The sequence below is a fragment of the Rhinoderma darwinii genome, chromosome 7 (genome assembly GCF_050947455.1).
Source record: "Rhinoderma darwinii isolate aRhiDar2 chromosome 7, aRhiDar2.hap1, whole genome shotgun sequence".
Classification (NCBI taxonomy): Eukaryota; Metazoa; Chordata; class Amphibia; order Anura; family Rhinodermatidae; genus Rhinoderma; species Rhinoderma darwinii.
In genome coordinates this window covers 69,195,977-69,215,792 of record NC_134693.1, presented here as the reverse complement: position 1 = coordinate 69,215,792, position 19,816 = coordinate 69,195,977, and the positions used below count along the sequence as shown (strand labels likewise).

Below are 19,816 nucleotides of genomic sequence, written 5' to 3'. Positions count from 1 at the left end.
TACTAACTGTGTTAGAAGGCTAATGGATGATTAGAAAACACTTGAAAACCCTTGTGCAATTATGTTAGCACAGCTGTAAACAGTTTTGCTGTTTAGAGGAGCTATAAAACTGACCTTCCTGTGAGCTAGTTGAGAATCTGGAGAATTACATTTGTGGGTTCGATTAAACTCCGCAAATGGCTAGAAAAAGAGAGCTTTCATGTGAAACTGGACAGTCTATTCTTGTTCTTAGAAAATAGGAATTAGACCTACCGTTAATTTTATTTCCAGGAATCCATCATGACAGCACCACAGGAGGTTGCCCTACTGACCTCTGTAGGGACAGGAAGACAGAGAGGTTAAAAGGCCCCACCCACCACCCACTTGCCAGTGTTTTTCAATTACTACACCAGGATGGATGCAACCCTATTTTATTTCTAGGGATAATAACTGACATGTTAATTGCACAAATCAGAATTTCAATAAGGGAGGGAATGTAAGGGTGATGTCATGATGGATTCCTGGAAATTCCTATTTTCCAGTACATCCCTCATGACAGCACCACAGGAGCAATACCAAATTATAATGCTCAGGGCGGGACTACGGATTGGAGGACTTTCCGTCCAAAACCTAAATCCGTATCGGACAGAACATCGAGCCTATAATGTTTGCAAAACGTATGATGGCTTGACCAAGTGGCAGCTCTGCAGATTTGGTCCGTAGAGGCTTCTCTTCTTTCTGCCCAGGATGCTGAAACTGCCCTCGTTGAATGGGCTCTGATGCCTTGTGGGGCACATAGTCCTTGGGACTTGTAGGCTTCTTGTATGGTAGTTTTTACCCATCTCGCTAGAGAGCCTTTTGAGGCTTTCTTTCCTCTATTCTTTCCCCCAAACAGGACAAATAGATTTTTATCTCGTCTCCAGGAGGAGGTTCTATCCAGATACTGAAGAATTGTTCGCCTGACATCCAGGCAATGGAATTTTTCTTCTTGCTGGTTTTTTGGATCTGGTAAAAGGAAGGTAGAATTATTTCTTGTTCTCGATGGAAAGCAATAGATACCTTTGGAATAAAGGAAGGAGCCAGCTTTAGAATGATCTTATTCTCTTGTACTTTTAGGTAGGGTTCTATGACCGACAGAGATTGGATTTCTCCAATCCTTCTTGCTGAAGTAATAGCGACTAAGAATGCAGCTTTTAGAGTTAAAAAATGCATACTAGGCGTGTCGAGCGGCTCAAAGGGGGGGGATCACAAAAGAGTCGTTAACACTACATTCAAATCCCAGGTAGGAACTGATTTCTTTAGGGAAGGTTTCAGTTTAGAGACCGCTTGAGTGAATCTTCTGATCCACCGATGTTCAGCCAGGGGAGTGTTAAAAAAATTACCTATGGCTGAAATCTGCACTTTTAAGGTACTAGGGCTAAGCCCTTTTTTGAATCCCGATTGTAAAAAATCTAGGATTTTCGCGATGTTGGTAGAAAAGGGATCTGGTCCTGGGTCTCCATACCAGGAACAGAATTTCTTCCAAATTTTTTGATAGATTTTTGAGGTAACTTCTTTATGACTTGATAAGATAGTTGAAATTACCTCATCTGACAGACCGTGGTTTCTCAAGATCTGCCTTTCAGGATCCAGGCTGACAACTTCAGAGTTTCTATTCCCTGAAAGAATAAGGGACCCTGGGAGAGAAGATTCTCCTTGACTGGGAGCATGATAGGGTCTTCCAACGCTAGGTATTTTACGATTGGAAACCAGCTTCTTTTTAGCAAATAGGGAAGAATAATGATGAGCTTTGTCAAATCTTCCTGGATTTTTCTTAATACCATTGTTATTAGAGGAAACTGAGGAAAAGCATAGGTCAGATCCATGTCCCAGGGTTGGGACAATGCATCTACTCCCCATGGGTTGTCTTTGAGATTTAGGGAGAAGAATGTCTACTTGGGAGTTTTTCCTTGTGGCAAACAGGTCTATTTGTGGATAACCCCAGCTTCGGGTTTAGGACAGAAATACTTTCCTGTTTAGGGACCATTCTCCAGGGTCTACTTTTTCCCGACTCAGGAAATCTGCTGCCGGTGGACTGCAGAGACTGATCGGACATTTTCTTCTGCCCAACTGAAAATTTGTGTAGAGAGGGCCTGAAGAAGAGTGTGTCTTGTTCCCCCTTGATGGCGAAGAAAGGACACCGCTGTCATGTTGTCCGATAAAATTCTTACATGCTTCCCTTTTATAAAGCTCTTATAAGTGTCTCCCATACGGCTTTTAGTTCTCTGAAGTTTGAGGACATCATCTTCATTTGAACAGGCCATGTGCCCTGAAAGTGCTTGGCTTGGATTACCGACCCCCAGCCGTGTTTGCTGGCATCTGTGGTAAGCACCACATAAGAAGTTGTTCTCCAGGGGACTCCCTTGTCTATGTTGTTTGTGCAGAGCCACCACAGGAGGGATGATTTCACAGTCTCGGAAATTTGAATTCTTGAATTCAGGGAGGTCTGTTTTCGATCCCACTGGGACAAGATCAGATTCTGTAAGGGTCTGGAGTGAAATTGACTCCATGGAATAGATTGGATGCAAGACGTCATCATTCCCAACATCCGCATACATTCCCTTATGAAATAGGCGTCTTTCCCCCAAAATTTCCTTACTTCTGCCAGTAGGAGTATTTGTTTCTCTCTTGGGAGGAAGGAATGTTGAAGGGAGGAGTCTAGTAGTACTCCTAAGAAGACTTTCTGTTTTTGGGGAGGAAGACTCGACTTCTGAAAGTTGATTATCCATCCCAATTCCTGTAGTAGGGAAAGAACCTGTGACCGATGACTGTCTAAGATAAACGGAGTATCTGCTGTCAACAAGAAGTCGTCTAGATATGGGATAATTACTATGCCATGATCTCTGCCATAATTTTTGTAAAAATTCTGGGGGCGGAGGAAATGCCGAAAGGGAGGCAGACAAACTGGAAGTGGAGAATGGAAGGACCGTTCTGAATCGCGAATCTGAGGAATCTCTGGTAAGCGGGGTGGATAGGAACGTGATAATACGCATCCTTTAAATCGATCGTACACATTGATGCCTCTTCCCTTATTAGAGGAATAGTCGATCTGATAGACTCCATCTTGAATTTTCGATATTTCACCCACTTGTTTAGGACCTTCAGGTTGATTATTGTTCTGTAGGAACCGTTTGTTTTTTTGACTAAGAAGATTTTTGAAAAGTGGCCTTTGAATTTTTCGTTGAAGGGAACTGGAGTAATGGCTCTCAATTTTGAGTAGTTTCTGGACGTCCCGGATAAGGATCTGATGAAGGTCTTTTGCTTGGTACTGGGTTATTAGAAATTTCTCTGGAGGAAAATTCTATTTTGTACCCTTCTTCTATGATCTTTAGAACCCAGGGGTTCTGGGTTATTCCCGACCATTTGGGATAAAATTGTAGGAGTCTTCCCCCCACGCTCTTGGCGTCATTGTTTTGAGGGCTGAAATGAATTATTGGGGTTAAGGAGATATCCTCGACCCCTTCTTCCTTTGGGGTAACTCCAGCGACCGGACTTCCCTTTCCCGCTGTAGTTCTGTAAGGTAGGTTCCCTCTGTTGGTGAAACCTCCCAAACTGAGGGTTTTTTTTTTGTTTCTCTTCAGGAAACCCCTTTTTCCTATCTGCTGCATTCTCCAGCATGTTATCCAGGAGAGGACCGAACATCAGAGACCCTGTAAACGGGATAGAACATAATTTGTTCTTGGACTTCGTATCTCCTGACCACATTTTGAGCCATAATGCTCTTCTAGCAGCATTTGAGAGAGCCCCATTCCTGGCAGCAAATCTAATAGATTCCGCTGAAGCGTCTACCAAGAATCCGGTTGCCATCTTTAGTAAGGGTAGAGATTCTAATAGGTATTGTCGTGATGTCTTCATCATCAAATGGGTCTCCAGCTGGTTTAACCATATAAACATTGCTCTTGCTACTGATGTGGCCGCGATATTAGTCGAGATCAAAGCAGAGGTAGATTCCCACGCTCTTTTCAGTAGCTCGTCTGCCTTTCGGTCCATGGCGTCCTTCAACGGAGAGGAATCTTCAAATGGGATTGCGGGTTTTTTAGCAACCCTGGCTACTGGGACATCTACTTTTGGGATCTCATCCCAATGTTTAGTGTCTTCTGGATCAAAGAGAAGTCCGTTTTTAAAATCTCTTGAAATGAAGAGCCTTTTTTCTGAATCCTCCCATTCAGTGGTCACCATTCTTTTGAGATTTTCGTTTACCGGAAAAACCTTTTTTTTCTTTTCCGTTAGACCTCCAAACATCTCATCCTGGATGGTATGTGGTTGGTCTTCTTCGGGAATATCCATGGTTTCCCGTATTGCCTGAATTAAGGTATCAGACATCTCGGAAGAGTAGAAATTTTTTTTCTCTTGAGTGGATGAAGTTGAAGGCAAGAGTTCCTCTCCTTCTTCTAACTCACCCTCCGATAGGTAATAACACTCCTGCTCCGAGTCAGACCCCTGAGAAGGAGGACAATATTTTTGATCCACTTCAATGCGTGGTCTTTTTGCCCGGGAGTGTGAGGGAGTTTCTTGAGGAGGGGCGAGGGAGGCTACTGACTGACTCACTTCTTCACGAATCATAGCCCTAAGTTCAGACATAAACTTTGGTTGTTCCTCTATTAGTATTTTATCAATACAATCCTGACAATTGTTTCCTATGTGACTCTGGCAATTGTTTTGCACAAGTCGCACATTTTTTAACCTTTTTATCAGTTTGTCTCTGAGAGGAATCTTTATCCTAGAGAAAACAAAAGGTAGGTAAAGTATGGTGTGCATACATAAGGAGTCATAACCCTTACCCCAAGGGTGAGACTCACGTGACCCTGGGACATATCTGGAGTTCCGTCAGGACGAGGAAGTTCCATACCGCGACAGGTAACAGGCAATGCAATATGCAATCCACAAAATCAATCCAAGTTAGAGGTATCAGCTCTAACTACATACCTGTGCGTGTCCCTTTAAATGCAGGTGTTTTGAATTTCCCGCCTTTCAAGATGGCCGCGGACCGGAAGTAGCCCGACGTCATTTCCGGTCGGCTATTCGTTGAGGTGCAGCCGCTCATAGCCGGCGACTGAGGCTTGCTATGCGACGCAGCGAGGATACCCTGCCGGTGCGTCCAAACCTATGGAGCTGACGGTCCCCGCCTGGTCACGCGGCCAGGCCAAAGCCTGCTTGGGAATCCCGAACCCCACACACTACCGGAATACTGCCTAGGATTCCTCCGGTAGGTGTCCTAGGTTGGGAGCTAAGGGACCTCTCGTTAGAGGGGTGTTAGCCTAGACTTTAGGGGGAAGAGAAGGGGGAGTGCATGGACCCCCCAATCTTGCCACCTGCCCGAGTTTTTTTCCCCCTGCAGTAACACAGGAGCGACGTCTCTCTGCTCCTGACCCTGTAGGGACAGGAAGAAGACTGGCAAGTGGGTGGTGGGAGGGGTCTTTTAACCAGTCTTCCTGTCCCTACAGAGGTCAATAGGGCAACCTCCTGTGGTGCTGTCATGAGGGATGTACTGGAAATGTAGGCTATTCCATGCGAGAAATTGCCAAGAAACTGAAGATTTACTACAACGGTGTGTACTACTCCCTTCAGAGGACAGCACACACAAGCTCTAACCAGAGTAGAAAGAGAAGTGGGAGGCCCCGCTGCACAACTGAGCAACAAGACAAGTACATTAGAGTCTCTAGCTTGAGAAATAGACGCCTCACAGGTCCTCAACTGGCAGCTTCATTTAATAGTACCCGCAAAACGCCCGTGTCAACGTCTACAGTGAAGAGGCGACTCTGTGATGCTGGCCTTCAGGGCAGAGTGGCAAAGAAAAAGCCATATCTGAGACTGGCTAATAAAAGGAAAAGATTAATATGGGCAAAAGCACACAGACATTGGACAGAGGAAGATTGGAAAAAAGTGTTATGGATAGACGAATCGAAGTTTGAGGTGTTTGGATCACACGGAAGAACATTTGTGAGACGCAGAACAACTGAAAAAATGCTGGAAGAGTGCCTGACACCATCTGTCAAGCATGGTGGAGGTAATGTGATGGTATGGGGTTGCTTTGGTGCTGGTAAAGTGGGAGATTTGTACAAGGTAAAAGGGATTTTGAATAAGGAAGGCTATCACTCCATTTTGCAACGCCATGCCATACCCTGTGGACAGCGCTTGATTGGAGCCAATTTCATCCTACAACAGGACAATGACCCAAAGAACACCTCCAAATTATGCAAGAACTATTTAAGGAAGAAGCAGGCAGCTGGTATTCTATCTGTAATGGAGTGGCCAGCGCAGTCACCAGATCTCAACCCCATAGAGCTATTGTGGGATCAGCTTGACAGTATGGTACGCAAGAAGTGCCCATCAAGCCAATCCAACTTGTGGGAGGGGCTTCTGGAAGCATGGGGTGAAACTTCTCCTGATTACCTCAGCAAATTAACAGCTAGAATGCCAAAGGTCTGCAATGCTGTAAGTGCTGCAAATGGAGCATTCTTTGACGAAAGCAAAGTTTGAAGGAGAAAATTATCATTTCAAATAAAAATCATTATTTCTAACCTTGTCAATGTCTTGATTATATTTTCTAGTCATTTTGCAACTCATTTGATAAATATAAGTGTGAGTTTTCATGGAAAACACAAAATTGTCTGGGTGACCCCAAACTTTTGAACGATAGTGTATACAAAAACACACACACACTTTATATATATATATATATATATATATATATATATATATATATATATATATATATATATTACTGTTGCAGCCCTGTAACAATTAGTCGTCTTCCCTCTCTGTCAGACTGGATCGCTGTGAGGGGAGAGTGAAGAGGGCTATGAGGTTATATTTACACGACGAGAAAAAAAGGACAGTTAACAACAGATCAACGGTCAGTTTTTCATGGCTTTGTTGCATCAGTGCGACTCAAAGTTTTTAACCACCATTTGCAATCAGTTTTTCATGGCCGTTAAAAAAAATAAAAATTATGAATTTTATTTGTTAGGGTGTTTTTGTCCCAACCCCCTGAAAACAACACAGTGCCCATTTAGATTGTGCCACAATACCCCTCTAGATAGTGCCACACTGCCCACTGTAGATAATACCACAATTCCCACGGCAGATAAAGCCCCACACAGTGCCCATGTAAATAGCGCCACAGTGTTCCTGTAGGTAGTCCCATATAGTGCCACAGTGCCCATGTAGATAGTGCCTCACCAACAGTATATAGCACCTCATGTGGCTAGCACCACCCCCAATAGATAGCACTCCCCTCCCGCAGATGACTCCACCACACCCTCGTAGACGGCACCAGCCCCCCTCTAGATAGCACCACCTAAGCCCCCTCTAGGAGCGGAATCCACGGTCAGAGCGCATCACTGTCCACATATGGACAGGGACATTAGGGGCTCCTTCTAGGAGCGGAGTCCCTGGCTAGTGTTGCTGACGCTCTGGCCGAGGATTCCGCTCCTAGAGGAAGCCCCTAACAACAATGTCCATATATGGACAGAGACTTGAGGGGCTCCCTCTAAGAGCGGAATCCCAGACCAGAGAGATCTAACGGGGGATTCCGCTACTAGAAGGTGCTTAGGTGGCGCTATCTAGAGTAGTGCGTGTGTTGCTATCTACAGGGGGTGTATTTCGGGTGCATTTCTTAAAGTGCACTCTTGAAAGTGCAGCACTGCTTACAATGAAGCAGAACTGCACTCAAACCCAGTTCCAGGCTGCCAACGTTTATATATGTGACAACTGCACGGGGCATCAGCAGTTGGAATAAATATAGCTGTATCGCTGTCTTGAAGGGGTTAAAGTGGATTTCCAAACAAAACACACGATCGCTGCAGTCATTTTTCTGATGTTTTTTTCTTCCCCACTTTCCAAAAGCCATAACTTTTTTATTTTTCCGTCAATATAGCAATAGGAGGGCTTGTTTTTCTGTAGGACGAGATGTAGATTTTCACGGCACCATTTATTGTACCATATAATGTAGTTGGAAACTGGGGGTTGTGTTTTTTTTTACGGCGTTCACCGTGCGGCAAAGACTGCATGTTAACATTATTCTGCGGATCAATACGATTACAGCGGTACCAAATTTATAAATTTTATGTTTTACAAGGAAACAACTAATTGTTAAAAATAAAATGTGTTTTGTCGCAAGAACTTTTTGTTCTTTCCGTCGATTGCGCGGTATGAGGGCTTATTTTGTACAGGGCAAGCTGTAGTTTATATTGGTACCATTTTTGGGTACATGACACTTTTTATTCCATTTTTTTGTGGAAATGAATTGACCAAAAACATTGATTCCTGCATTTTGATTTTTTACGGCGTCCACCTTGCGGGATAAGTAATGTTATGTTATAATTGTTCAGACATCTACAGGCGTGGCAATACTTGGGAGAAAATGGGAAAAGGGGTTTTTTAACGTATGTTAATATATATATATATATATATATATATATATATATAAATATAAACACACACATCATACAAGTGGGTGAGGGAGGATATTCCCAGCAGGGAACAGCCTTTCGTGTAACAACACTTCCTTTGGCCCAATCACATGACAACTACGTCGACCTGCCCATAAATCAAGGCACGTTGTACGTTGTTGCCATAATAAACACATTAACCCCTTCCCGACATTTGCCATATGGGTACGCCATGGAAAGCTATGACTTTCCGCAAATTGCCGTATCCATACGCCAAATGTTTGGCACCGGCTCAGAAGCTGAGCCGGTGCCATCATCGCTGGATCTCAGCTGTATCTTACAGCTGACATCCGGCTGTAATGGCGGGGACCGAAATTAGCTTCGATCCCCGCCATTAACCCCTTAAGTGCAGCGCTCAAACGCAAGTGCTGCACTTAAGATGTTTGCAGCTCATCGGAACCCCAGCTATGAAATTGCCGGGGTTCCGGTGGCTGCAATGGCAACCGGAGGCCTAATACTGGCCGGTCAAGATCCGCCCGGCGGCGAAGCCTGATCGGCTTCTGTAGCCACCGGCAAGATTGTGCCGGCTCAGGAGCTGATCCGGCGTCATTAGCGGTGGAAGTCAGCTGTATGTTACATCTGACCACCTGTGACGGCAGGAACCGGAGCTAGCTCCGATCCCTGCCATTAACCCCTTCGATGCAGCAATCGAAAGCGATTGCTGCATCGTAGCGGTTACTAGCAGATCGCCAGCCCTGACAGGCAATCAGGACTGGCGACTGCTGCTATGGTAACAGGAGACACAATGGCCTCCTGCTCTGCCATTACGTAAGCCGATTAGGTCCCGCCGGGAGGCGAAGCCTAATCGGCTTGCTGTCAGTGAATAACTGACAGATCTAATACATTGCACTACGTAGGTAGTGCAATGTATTAGAAAAAAAACATCAGACAGTTGGAACTTCAAGTCCCCTAGTGGGACTTGAAAAAAAAGTGTGAAAAAAAAGTGAAAAAAATAAAAGGTTTGAAAACAATAAAAGTTTCAAGTAATAAAATAAAACACAATCGCCCTTTTTCCCCTTATCAAGTCCTTTATTGTTGAAAAAAATAACAATAAACCATACGTATTTGGTATCGCCGCGACCGTAACGACCTAAGGTATCAAAATATTATGTTATTTATTGCACGCGGTGAACAGAATAGAAAAAAAAAACGTAAAAAACTATACCAGAGTTTCTGTTTTTTGGTCACTTAGACCTACAAATATTGGAATAAAAAGTGATCAAAAAGTCGCACGTATCCAAATATGGTACCTATAAAAACTATAGCTCGGCTCGCAAAAAACAAGCCCTCATATAGCTCCGTCGACAAAAAAATTAAAAAGTTATGGTTCTCAACTAGGCGACAGAAAAAATACATTATTTTTACAAAAGTAATATTATTGTGCAAAAAGTTGTAAAACATAAAAAAGTTCTATAAATTAAGTATCGCCGGAATCGTACTGACCCGCAGAATAAAGTTAACATGTAATTTATAACGCATGGTGAACGCTGTATAAAAAAAAAAAAAAAAAGCTGTGCCAGAATTGTGGTTTTTTGTTTACCCAAAAATAGGATAAAAGGTGATCAAAAAGTCCCAAAATGGTACCAATAATCGCTACAGCTCATCCCGCAAAAAAACAGCCCTCATACCACTAAGTCTATGAAAAAATGTAATTAGTTATGGCTCCAATTAGTCAGGAAATAAAAAATATGCAGTTGTGCCCGAGGGGAACATTTCTTCTGTTTCAAGAGGCGATTTATCAAGGACCTAAAATTAGGTAACCAGGAAAAAGAGGGCCCAAACATATCTGCTGGAAGCGAGGGTGCCCGTATTATACCAGGACAACACTTTCTCAGCAAAATTCCCCAAACTGCAAAGGGATTGTGGACCAAAAGGGGCATAAGAAAGGACGCCATATATCAGTGCAACACCAGCCTGTGCAGAAAGGATTGCTTCACAGCGTAACACACATCTATGGATTATTTTATTGTTTTTTTACCCCATTATTATACCACCTGACTATGCCCCTGATGTACTCTGCCCAGCTTACATGTACCCCCACATTATAAATGGAAACACCAGTAATACTCAAACAAATCTACTACCAAGCAAAAACCGCTCTCCAAAAGCCAAATGGCGCTCTCTCCCATCTGAGCCCTACAGTGTGCCCAAACAGCAGTTTCCTTCCACATATATGGCATCGTCATACCCGGGAGAACCCTTTTAACAATTGTTGGGGTGTGTGTCTCCAGTGGCATAAGCTGGGCATGACATATTTGCCACTGAAATGGCATATCTAGGGAAAAATATACATTTTTAATTTGCACCATCCGCAGCGCATTCATTTATGGAAAAGACCTGTGGGGTGAAAATGCTCACTACACTCCTTAATGAGTGTTGCAGTTTCCAAATGGGGTCACTTCTCAGGGGTTTCTTTATATTATTTCACATCTGAGCCTCTGCAATTGTGAACCAATACTTTGTAAATCGCCAAATTAGGCCTTAATTTCGCATGGTACGCTTTCACTCCTGAGCCTGGTCGAATGTCCTGGCAACAGATTAGGGCCACATGTAGGGTGTTTCTAAAACCGGGAAACACCGCATAATAATTAGAGAACGGTCTAAGCTGGGCACCACATATTGGCATATCTATGGAAAAAAATCCCATTTTCACTCTGCAACATTGAGTGCACACTAATTTCTACAAAACACCTGCAGGGTTAACATGCTCACTACACCACTAGGTAAATGCATTGAGGGGTGTAGCTTCCAAAATGGGGTCACTTCTAGGGGGTTTCCACTGTTTTGGTCCCACAGGCGCCCAGAAACCAATCCAGCAAAATCTGCACTCCAAATGGCATTCCTTCCCTTCTGAGCCCTGCCGTGTGCCCAAACAGCAGTTTATGACCACATATAGGGTATTGCTGTACTCGGGAGAAATTGCTTTACAAATGTTGGGTTCTTTTTTTCCTTTATTTGTTGAGAAAAATAATTTTGCGCTAAAGCTACGTCTTATTGAAGAAAAAGGATTGTTTTTATTTTCACTGCCCAATTCTAATAAATTCTATGAAACATCTATGGGGTCAAAATGCTTACTACACCCCTAGATGAATTCCTCAAGGGGTGTAGTTTCCTAAATGGAGTCTTTTTTTGGGCGTTTTCATTGTTTTGTCCCCTCAGGGGCTTTACAAATGCGACATTGCCTTCGCAAACCATTCCTGCTAAATGTGATCTCCAAAAGCCAAATAGCGCTCTTTCCATTCTAAGCCCTGCCGTGTGTTCAAACAGCCGTTTATTACCACATGTGGGGTACTGTTTTACTTGGGAGAAATTGCTTTACAAATTTTGCGGTGCTTTTTCTCCTTCAGTCTTTGTGGAAATGAGAAAAAATTAGGTAAAGCTACATTTTCTTTAAAAAAAAATATTGTTTTTTTTTTTTAGAGCCTACTTCCAATAATTTCTGCAAAAAACCTGTGGGGTCAAAACACTCAGTATACCCTTAGATAATTTCCTCAATGGGTGTAGTTTCCAAAATGGGGTCACTTGTGGGGGGTTTCCACTGTTTTGTTCCCTCAAGGGCTTTGTAAATGTGACATGGCCTCCGCAAACCATTCCTGCTAAATGTGAACTCCAAAAGCCAAATGGTGCTCCATCCCTTCTAAGCCCTGCTTTGTGTCCAAACAGCCGGTTATTACCACATGTGGGGTACTGTTTTACTCGGGAGAAATTGCTTTACAAATTTTGTGGTGCTTTTTCTCCTTTAGTCCTTGTGTAAATTAGAAAAAATTAGCTAAACCTACATTTTCTTTGAAAAAAATGTAGATTTTAATTTTCACGGCCTACTTCCAATAATTTCTGTAAAAAACCTGTACGGTCAAAATGCTCACTATACCCCTAGATAATTTCCTTGAGGTGTGTAGTGTCCCAAATGGGGTCACTTTTGGGGGGTTTTCACTGTTTTGGCACCGCAAGAGCCCTTCAAACCGGACATGGTGCCTAAAATATATTAGAATAAAAATAAGGCCCCAAAATCCTCTAGGTGCTCCTTTGCTTCTGAGGCCGGTGCTTCAGTCCAGTAGCCCGCTACGGCCACACGTGGGATATTTCCTAAAACTGTAGAACCTGGGCAATAAATATTGAGTTGCATTTCTCTGGTAAAACTTTCTGCAAAAAAATATGAAATTTGTAAATTTCACCCCTACTTTGCTTTAATTCCTGTGAAAAGTTTAAAGGGTTAAGACATTTTCTAAATGCTGTTTTGAATACCTTGAGGGGTGAAATTTTTAAAATGGGGTGACTTTTTTTGGGTTTCTAATATATAAGGCCCTCAAAGCCACTTCACAACTGAACTGGCCCCTGTAAAAATAGCCTTTTGAAATTTTCTTGAAAATGTGAGAAATTGCTGCTAAAGTTCAAAGCCTTGTAACGTCATAGAAAAAAAAAGGATCTTCAAAAAACGATGCCACTCTAAAGTAGACATATGGGGGATGTTAGTTAGCAACAATTTTGTGTGTTATAACTGCCTGTCTTACAAGCAGATACATTTAAGTTGAGAAAAATGCACATTTTTGCAATTTTTCGCTAAATTTTGGTGTTTTTCACAATTAAATACTGAACATATCGAGCAAATTTTGCCAGTAACATAAAGTCCAATGTATAATTAAATACTCAGCAGGTCAAGTCATAGGTTAGGTGCCAACAGCACAGTGTCAAAACACCTCCAATATATGGTTATAATGTAGCATAACTCCAATACAATATGAGAAAAAGGAGCCACAACGCCACAAGTATTTAAAATTGATTACAAAACTTTATTGAAATTTGAACACACAATATTAAATAACACTAATTTAAAAAATAAGGATTTAAAATACCAGTGTGGTTAATTAAAGACAGATTGTTTGACCACAGGTATCCTACGTTGAAAAGTTTCAAATGAACATATATGCCCACAGTAATGAACAGAGACCAGTATCAATATTGCATCATGACAATGTCTATATATCCCATATAGGGCAATGTAGAGGTGGCAAAGTTTAGAGGACACACAAAGTCAATAGGGTGCTAATGCCAAAAGTGAAGTGTTTGAAAAGAGACGTTAAAAAAAAGACACAATCGAGAACCGGCTCAAATTCAACGGTAGGTTCAAAGGGGAGAGCCTGATATAGTTGCGCCACTATATCAGGCTTTGCGGTCTGGGCTGTCTGACTATATTTATCTCCATGGGTAAGCCTACGTTTATACCTGTCAGTTCAAGCAGATTTTTGTTTGTTGCAATAGTACCATAAATGCCGGGATATCCCTCCCCTTTGAACCTACCGTTGAATTTGAGCCGGCTCTCAATTGTGTCTTTTTTAATGTCTCTTTTCAAACACTTTTCACTTTTGGCATTAGCACCCTATTGACTTTGTGTGTCCTCTAAACTTTGCCACCTCTACATTGCCCTATATGGGATATATAGACATTGTCATGATGCAATATTGATACTGGTCTCTGTTCATTACTGTGGGCATATATGTTCATTTGAAACTTTTCAACGTAGGATACCTGTGGTCAAACCATCTGTCTTTAATTAACCACACTGGTATTTTAGATCCTTATTTTTTAAATTTGTGTTATTTAATATTGTGTGTTCAAATTTCAATCAAGTTTTGTAATCCATTTAATACTTGTAGAGTTGTGGCTCCTTTTTCTCTATTTGCTCTCACAAAGTCCAATGTGTCACAAGAAAACAATCTCAGAATCGCTTGGATAGGTAAAAGCATTCCGAAGCTATTACCACATAAAGTGAAACATGTCACATTTGAAAAAAATTAGGGTCTGTGCGGAGTACAGATGGACATGAATGGAGAGAAGTGTATGACGTTGATTGGTCAGCGGCACACACTTCTCTTCACAACGCCCACTTGGTCAAGTGTTAAAAAACGCCCAGTTAAGGCCCCATGCACACGACCGTAAAAAACCTCCGTAATTGCGGTCCGCAAAAACGGAGCCATTCACTTTCATTGAACGCTGACATCTTTCCGTAGCACTACGGAAGGGTGTCCGTGCCGTGGAAATGTTCCGGGAATTATGGAACATGTCCCTTCTTTCGCATTTTGCGGGCCGTGCTCCCATACTTTGTATGGGAGCACGGCCCGAAAATGCGGCTGTCAGTCGGCGGCCGGCCGTGCCCGCAATCGCGGGCCGTGATTGCGGGCACGGTCGTGTGCATGGGGCCTAAGAAAGTAATTAGCATAAATCTAAAATTGCTGATAACTTGGTCAAAAATGATCGTTTTTCAAAATACAAAACGCTTATCTACATTACAGCGCCGATCAGATTATGTAGGAGACAGGGCACTTATAATCTGGTGACAGAGCCTCTTTAATTACACACTAGTACCATTTTACACAACTTCAGTTAGATATTATATAAACACATTTGAATCATTCCGGTCATTTAGCCCTAAAGCACTCGTAGCCTCTGAGCACATAATCTAGGTCACTTCTCTTCTGAAGAGCGCTGAATGTGCGTCTCCACCTGCACTAATAATTTTAACTGGTTCAAGTTCTACAAATCGAAATACTGACGCAGCTCCACTGTGAACTTCTCTAATATGCTGTATTAACCACGATGACCCTAAACCAGTAGTAATAGACCTGAAATGCTCCCTGATCCTGATAAATATTTGTCTGATCATCTTACCTACCGTATTTTTCGAACTATAAGACGCACCTGACTAGAAGACGCACCCAGGTTTTACAACAGAAAATATAAAAAAAAAATATTTTACTACTTTTACAAAGAAAAAACTATTGGTTAAAAAAAAAAATTTGCTCGGTTTCACCACATTCTGAGAGCCATAACTTTTTTATATTTTCATCATTTCAGCGGTGTGAGGGTTATTTTTTGCGGGACGAGCTGTGGATTTTGTTAGCGCTATTTTTTGGTACATAAGATTTTATCTCACTTTTTATTTAATTCTTTTTAGCGCTATGGTGACCAAAAAACAAAGATTATGGGGCTTTAGATTATAATTTTTTACGCCGTCCACGATGCGAATCATATAATGCTATATTGCAATAGTTCAGACTTTTACGGACACAGCGATACCAATTTTGTTTATTTTTTACATTGTGCTTGGGAAAAAAGGGGAAGAGGGTTTTATTGTTAGATTTTCAGGAGTGTAAAAAAATATTAAAAGTTAACTTCACAACACATTACACAGATGCAACACGGCAGCTACAGGGCATAGGAGATAGACGGGATCCGACTATCTCCTAAGCTTCTGCCATTCGAACTCTGAACTGCACATGCTCTGTGACGCGCATAGTTCACAGCGACCAGCGTAGAAGCTGGTTTGTAGAGGGAAAGCCGGTGCCATCTTGTTAAAGCCCAGCAGCACAGCAGGTAAGGTGTGTTTAGGGTGCATGGGAGGGGTTGCAGAGCATCTGCATGTGTGTGGGAAGTTTGTGGGGGGAGCTCCATTAATAACTATTAATATTTCTGGCGCATCTCTAGGTCCCATGCGCCACAATAGAAACTACAGTTCATTGACGTCTAGTATTTATTGGGGCACATGGGAAAAGACAGAAGTCTGCTGTAAGGGAGTATAAGTAATTATAATTTTTCATATTGCTAAGTTTACTTTTTATTTGTTTTGCAAGTTCCGCTGGACTACATCGTAGATTCAGTGGACTACTGCGATCTACATTTTTTGCTTTTTTTAAATAAAATATATGTTAACGAGGGTTATGTGGGGGGAGTTTTTATTTCAATAAAACTATTTTCTTATGTCTGTTTTTTTTTTAAAAATGTATTAGCGCCTTAGTAATGGCAGTTGTCCGTTTGACAGTAGTATTAGGAGGCTGCGAAGGGCCAAAAAACTTGGCTCTTCCCACCCTGGTAATGCTAGCCTGCTGCTGCTAAGTTGTATCTGGCTGATTATAAAAAATAAAGAGTGCTCCAAGTCTTATTTTAAAAAAAAAAAAATAATGACTGGCAAAAATAACATGGAGGACCCCGCCATTTTTCATAACCAGCCAGCTACAAAATAGCAGCAGTCTAGCATTAGCAGGGCAAGTTTTTGGTCCTTCCCGGCCTCATATCAAGCTGCAGCCATCCCAGTGCCCCACCGTCACTACAGATGGGGGGGGGGGGGGGTTTAGTGCTAGCCTTTTTACTGACTAAGGGTATGTTCACACGCTTAACCAAAAAAGTCTGAAAACACGGAGCTGTTTTCAGAGAAAACAGCCACTGATTTTCAAGCGTTTTTGAAGCTGAAAATGAAGCTTCTTTTCAGGCGTTTTTCATAGTGTTCAATGGAAAATCAGCTCCAAAAAACGCCTCAAGAAGTGACATGCTACTTCTTTTTACGGAGCGTCTTTTTACTGTTTTTTTTTTTTAAAACAGCGGCGTAAAAAGACGCCCTGTATGAACTAAATGCTGTTTTTCCCATTGAATTCAATGGGCAGATGGTTGTAGGCTTCCGTTTTTTCAGGTATTTTTCGAGGCCTAAACGGCTGGAAACACAGCGTGTGAACATACCCTAACACTAAGCCCCACATTAGTAATGTACGTCGTCAAACAGACAAATTCCATTATCAAGGCGCTAGTAAAGTATAAAAGAAAAGCATTAAAAAAAAAAAAAACAGACATAAGAAAATATTTTTATTGAAATAAAAACTCCCCCACAAGATCCACGCTAACCATTTAAAAAAATAAATAAAAATGTAGATTGCAGTAATCTACAAAGTAGTCCAATATGTCCAGCGGAACCTGCAAAACAAAAAAAAAACAAAGGTTTTTAATATACAGGGATTTTGACACATTTTTTGCGTGTTTTGTGTGCACTTTTTACAAGTTGTTAGGTGCATAGTTAGCCCTTATTCACACGACAGGGTTTCCCGGCCGGGTGACAGCCGTTCATAAATCGGCTGTCGCCCGGCTGCATTAGGAACAATAGACCCCTAATGGGGCTATTCACACGACCGATTTTTTGACGGCGCGGGAAACCTGGCTGTCAAAAAATGGGACATGCCCTATTTTCAGCCGTTTACCCGGCCCCCATAGAAGTCTATGGGGCCGGGTAATACACGGCCATCACCGGCAGGTGTCCCGAGTGATGGCCACGTATTCCGTCGCTCGCGCTCTCTCTCCTCCTCCTCCTAGTGCAGAGTGCATGTGAGGATGAGGGTCTTTTTACACTCCCTTTAGAAGTCGGAATCTCCAATCCCCGGCAGGGGATTGGGGATTCCGCTACAGGAGAAGTGAGTGACTACACTGTTCATATATGGACACAGCGACGTCACTCACTTCTGAAGCGGAATCCCCGACCCCGTGGCAGGGAATTCCACTACAGGAGAAGTGAGTGACTACACTGTCCATATATGGACACAGCGACGTCACTCACTTCTGAAGCGGAATCCCCGACCCCGTGGCCGGGGATTCCTCTCCAGGAGAAGTGAGTGACTACACATTCCATATATGGACACGGCGACGTCACTCACTTCTGAAGCAGAATCCCCGACCCCGTGGCCGGGGATTCCTCTCCAGGAGAAGTGAGTGACTACACTGTCCATATATGGACACAGCGACATCACTCACTTCTGAAGCGGAATCCCCGACCCCGTGGCAGGGAATTCCACTACAGGAGAAGTGAGTGACTACACTGTCCATATATGGACACAGCGACGTCACTCACTTCTGAAGCGGAATCCCCGACCCCGTGGCCGGGGATTCCTCTACAGGAGAAGTGAGTGACTACACTGTCACCTGCAGGGGGCTTCAGTTTTTTTCGCCAGGGTGCAATTCGTTGTTTTAACTGATAGCACCCTGACACATTAATTTTAATGGGGTCATGCACACTTCCGTCCGAAGCCATCCGTGTGCGGTCCATGTTTCACGGAACTGTCATTAGCGGCCGACAGAAGTGTGCATGTAGCCTAAGTACCAAACTGTAATGACTAAACGGTACGTGGCATGTCGTTAAGGGGTTAAAGAAAACTCAGAGCTTGTTTTTTTTTTTAAACACAATTACGGTCACTTACCGGAGATGCCCCTTTCCACAGTCCCAATAAGTTTTCATTGCGAATGACTTTGAGGAAAAGATTTAACGTTCCTACACGGTTCCTGCAGAGAAGCAAAACATATACGTGGGAAAATACATCAGTCTCCTACGTATCGGTGAAAAATTATCATTCATTAGAACAGCAGTAATCAGAAAGATATTTTACCAATATAAAACTAGCTAGAAATTAACCTCCATTCACACTATCAATACCAGTCCACCACAAGCTAGAACATTCTGCCTTTACCCTGTGGAAGCGATTTGCTGCGTTTGTAACCGCGTTTTCACAAGGTCTAGAGGCTGGAAGAGGAGAGTAGAGCAGGTCCCACTCAGTGAGCCGCACACAAACGCTTTGAGAACTGGGTGCATGTGCGACAGAGCCGTGACAGGGTTACTGGATACTAAAGATTCTCCAGCCATCATCCCAGCGTTACACGTTCCCCTCATACGCTCGTCATTACTAGGTTTCCATCTCCGCGCACTGCCATGTGACAACTTAAACAATTAAACAGGACCTCAAATGTAAACAGAAAGTGCATCGCCCTAAACGCCCGTTCCCTATCTCCGAAGAGTCCTGTCTAGAATGAAGGTATTCCTGGTAGGTATGATGACGCAGTAGTCACGTGTAGTAGTGGGGTCACATGACTTTCCTCTGAGCGCGCTATGATCATGAGGTAGGAGGGAGGGGGATATTCTACACGCGTGTTCTGGGGCGGACGGCGTTGTGGTGCGGACGGCGTTGTGGTGCAGGTTTAGTTAGTACAGGAGTGGTTAATATGATGACGGGCTAATGTGCACTATTTCGGATATCTGCTGTTGGAGGTGCTTTATATGTTGTAATGGAGGGAGGGTGGCTGCTTTAAGATTTTATACTACCAAACCGCTGACACCATTAGGAATATATTGTACCATTGTTGAAGATGTTCCTGCTTGCATCAGTCTAAAAAATATGTTTTAGTGACTGTTCACATCACCGTTCGCTTTCCGTTCCAGGGTTCCGTCAGAGGTTTCCGTCAGGTGAACCCCGCAACGGAAAGTGAAACCACAGCTTCCGTTTCAGTCACCATTGATATCAATGGTGACGGAAACATCGCTAATGGTTTCCGTTCGTCACCATTCCGGAAGATTTCTGGAATCAATAGCGCAGTCGACTCCACTATTGATTCCGTTGTTAAAACGGAAACCTGCCGGAATGGTGACGAACGGAAACCATTAGCAATGTTTCCGTCACCATTGATATCAATGGTGATGGAAACGGAAGCAGTGGTTTGTTTGACTTTCCGTTGCAGGGTTCACCTGACGGAACACCGGAACG

At 42.9% G+C, this 19,816-nt stretch overlaps 1 protein-coding gene across 1 annotated transcript in view; it reads right to left on the bottom strand.

Annotated features, from left to right (window-relative positions):
* The window catches only part of SLC25A38 (solute carrier family 25 member 38), a 107,691-nt gene extending 88,576 nt beyond the window's left edge, over positions 1–19,115 (bottom strand). The window contains exons 1-2 of the mRNA XM_075832272.1: positions 18,749–19,115; positions 18,482–18,563 (exon numbers count right to left, since the gene is read on the bottom strand). Of these exons, the coding sequence (XP_075688387.1) occupies positions 18,482–18,563; positions 18,749–18,948 (282 nt within the window). The 5' untranslated portion in view covers positions 18,949–19,115. The remainder of the gene's footprint in view (positions 1–18,481; positions 18,564–18,748) is intronic.
* Between the last annotated feature and the right edge of the window lie 701 nt (positions 19,116–19,816).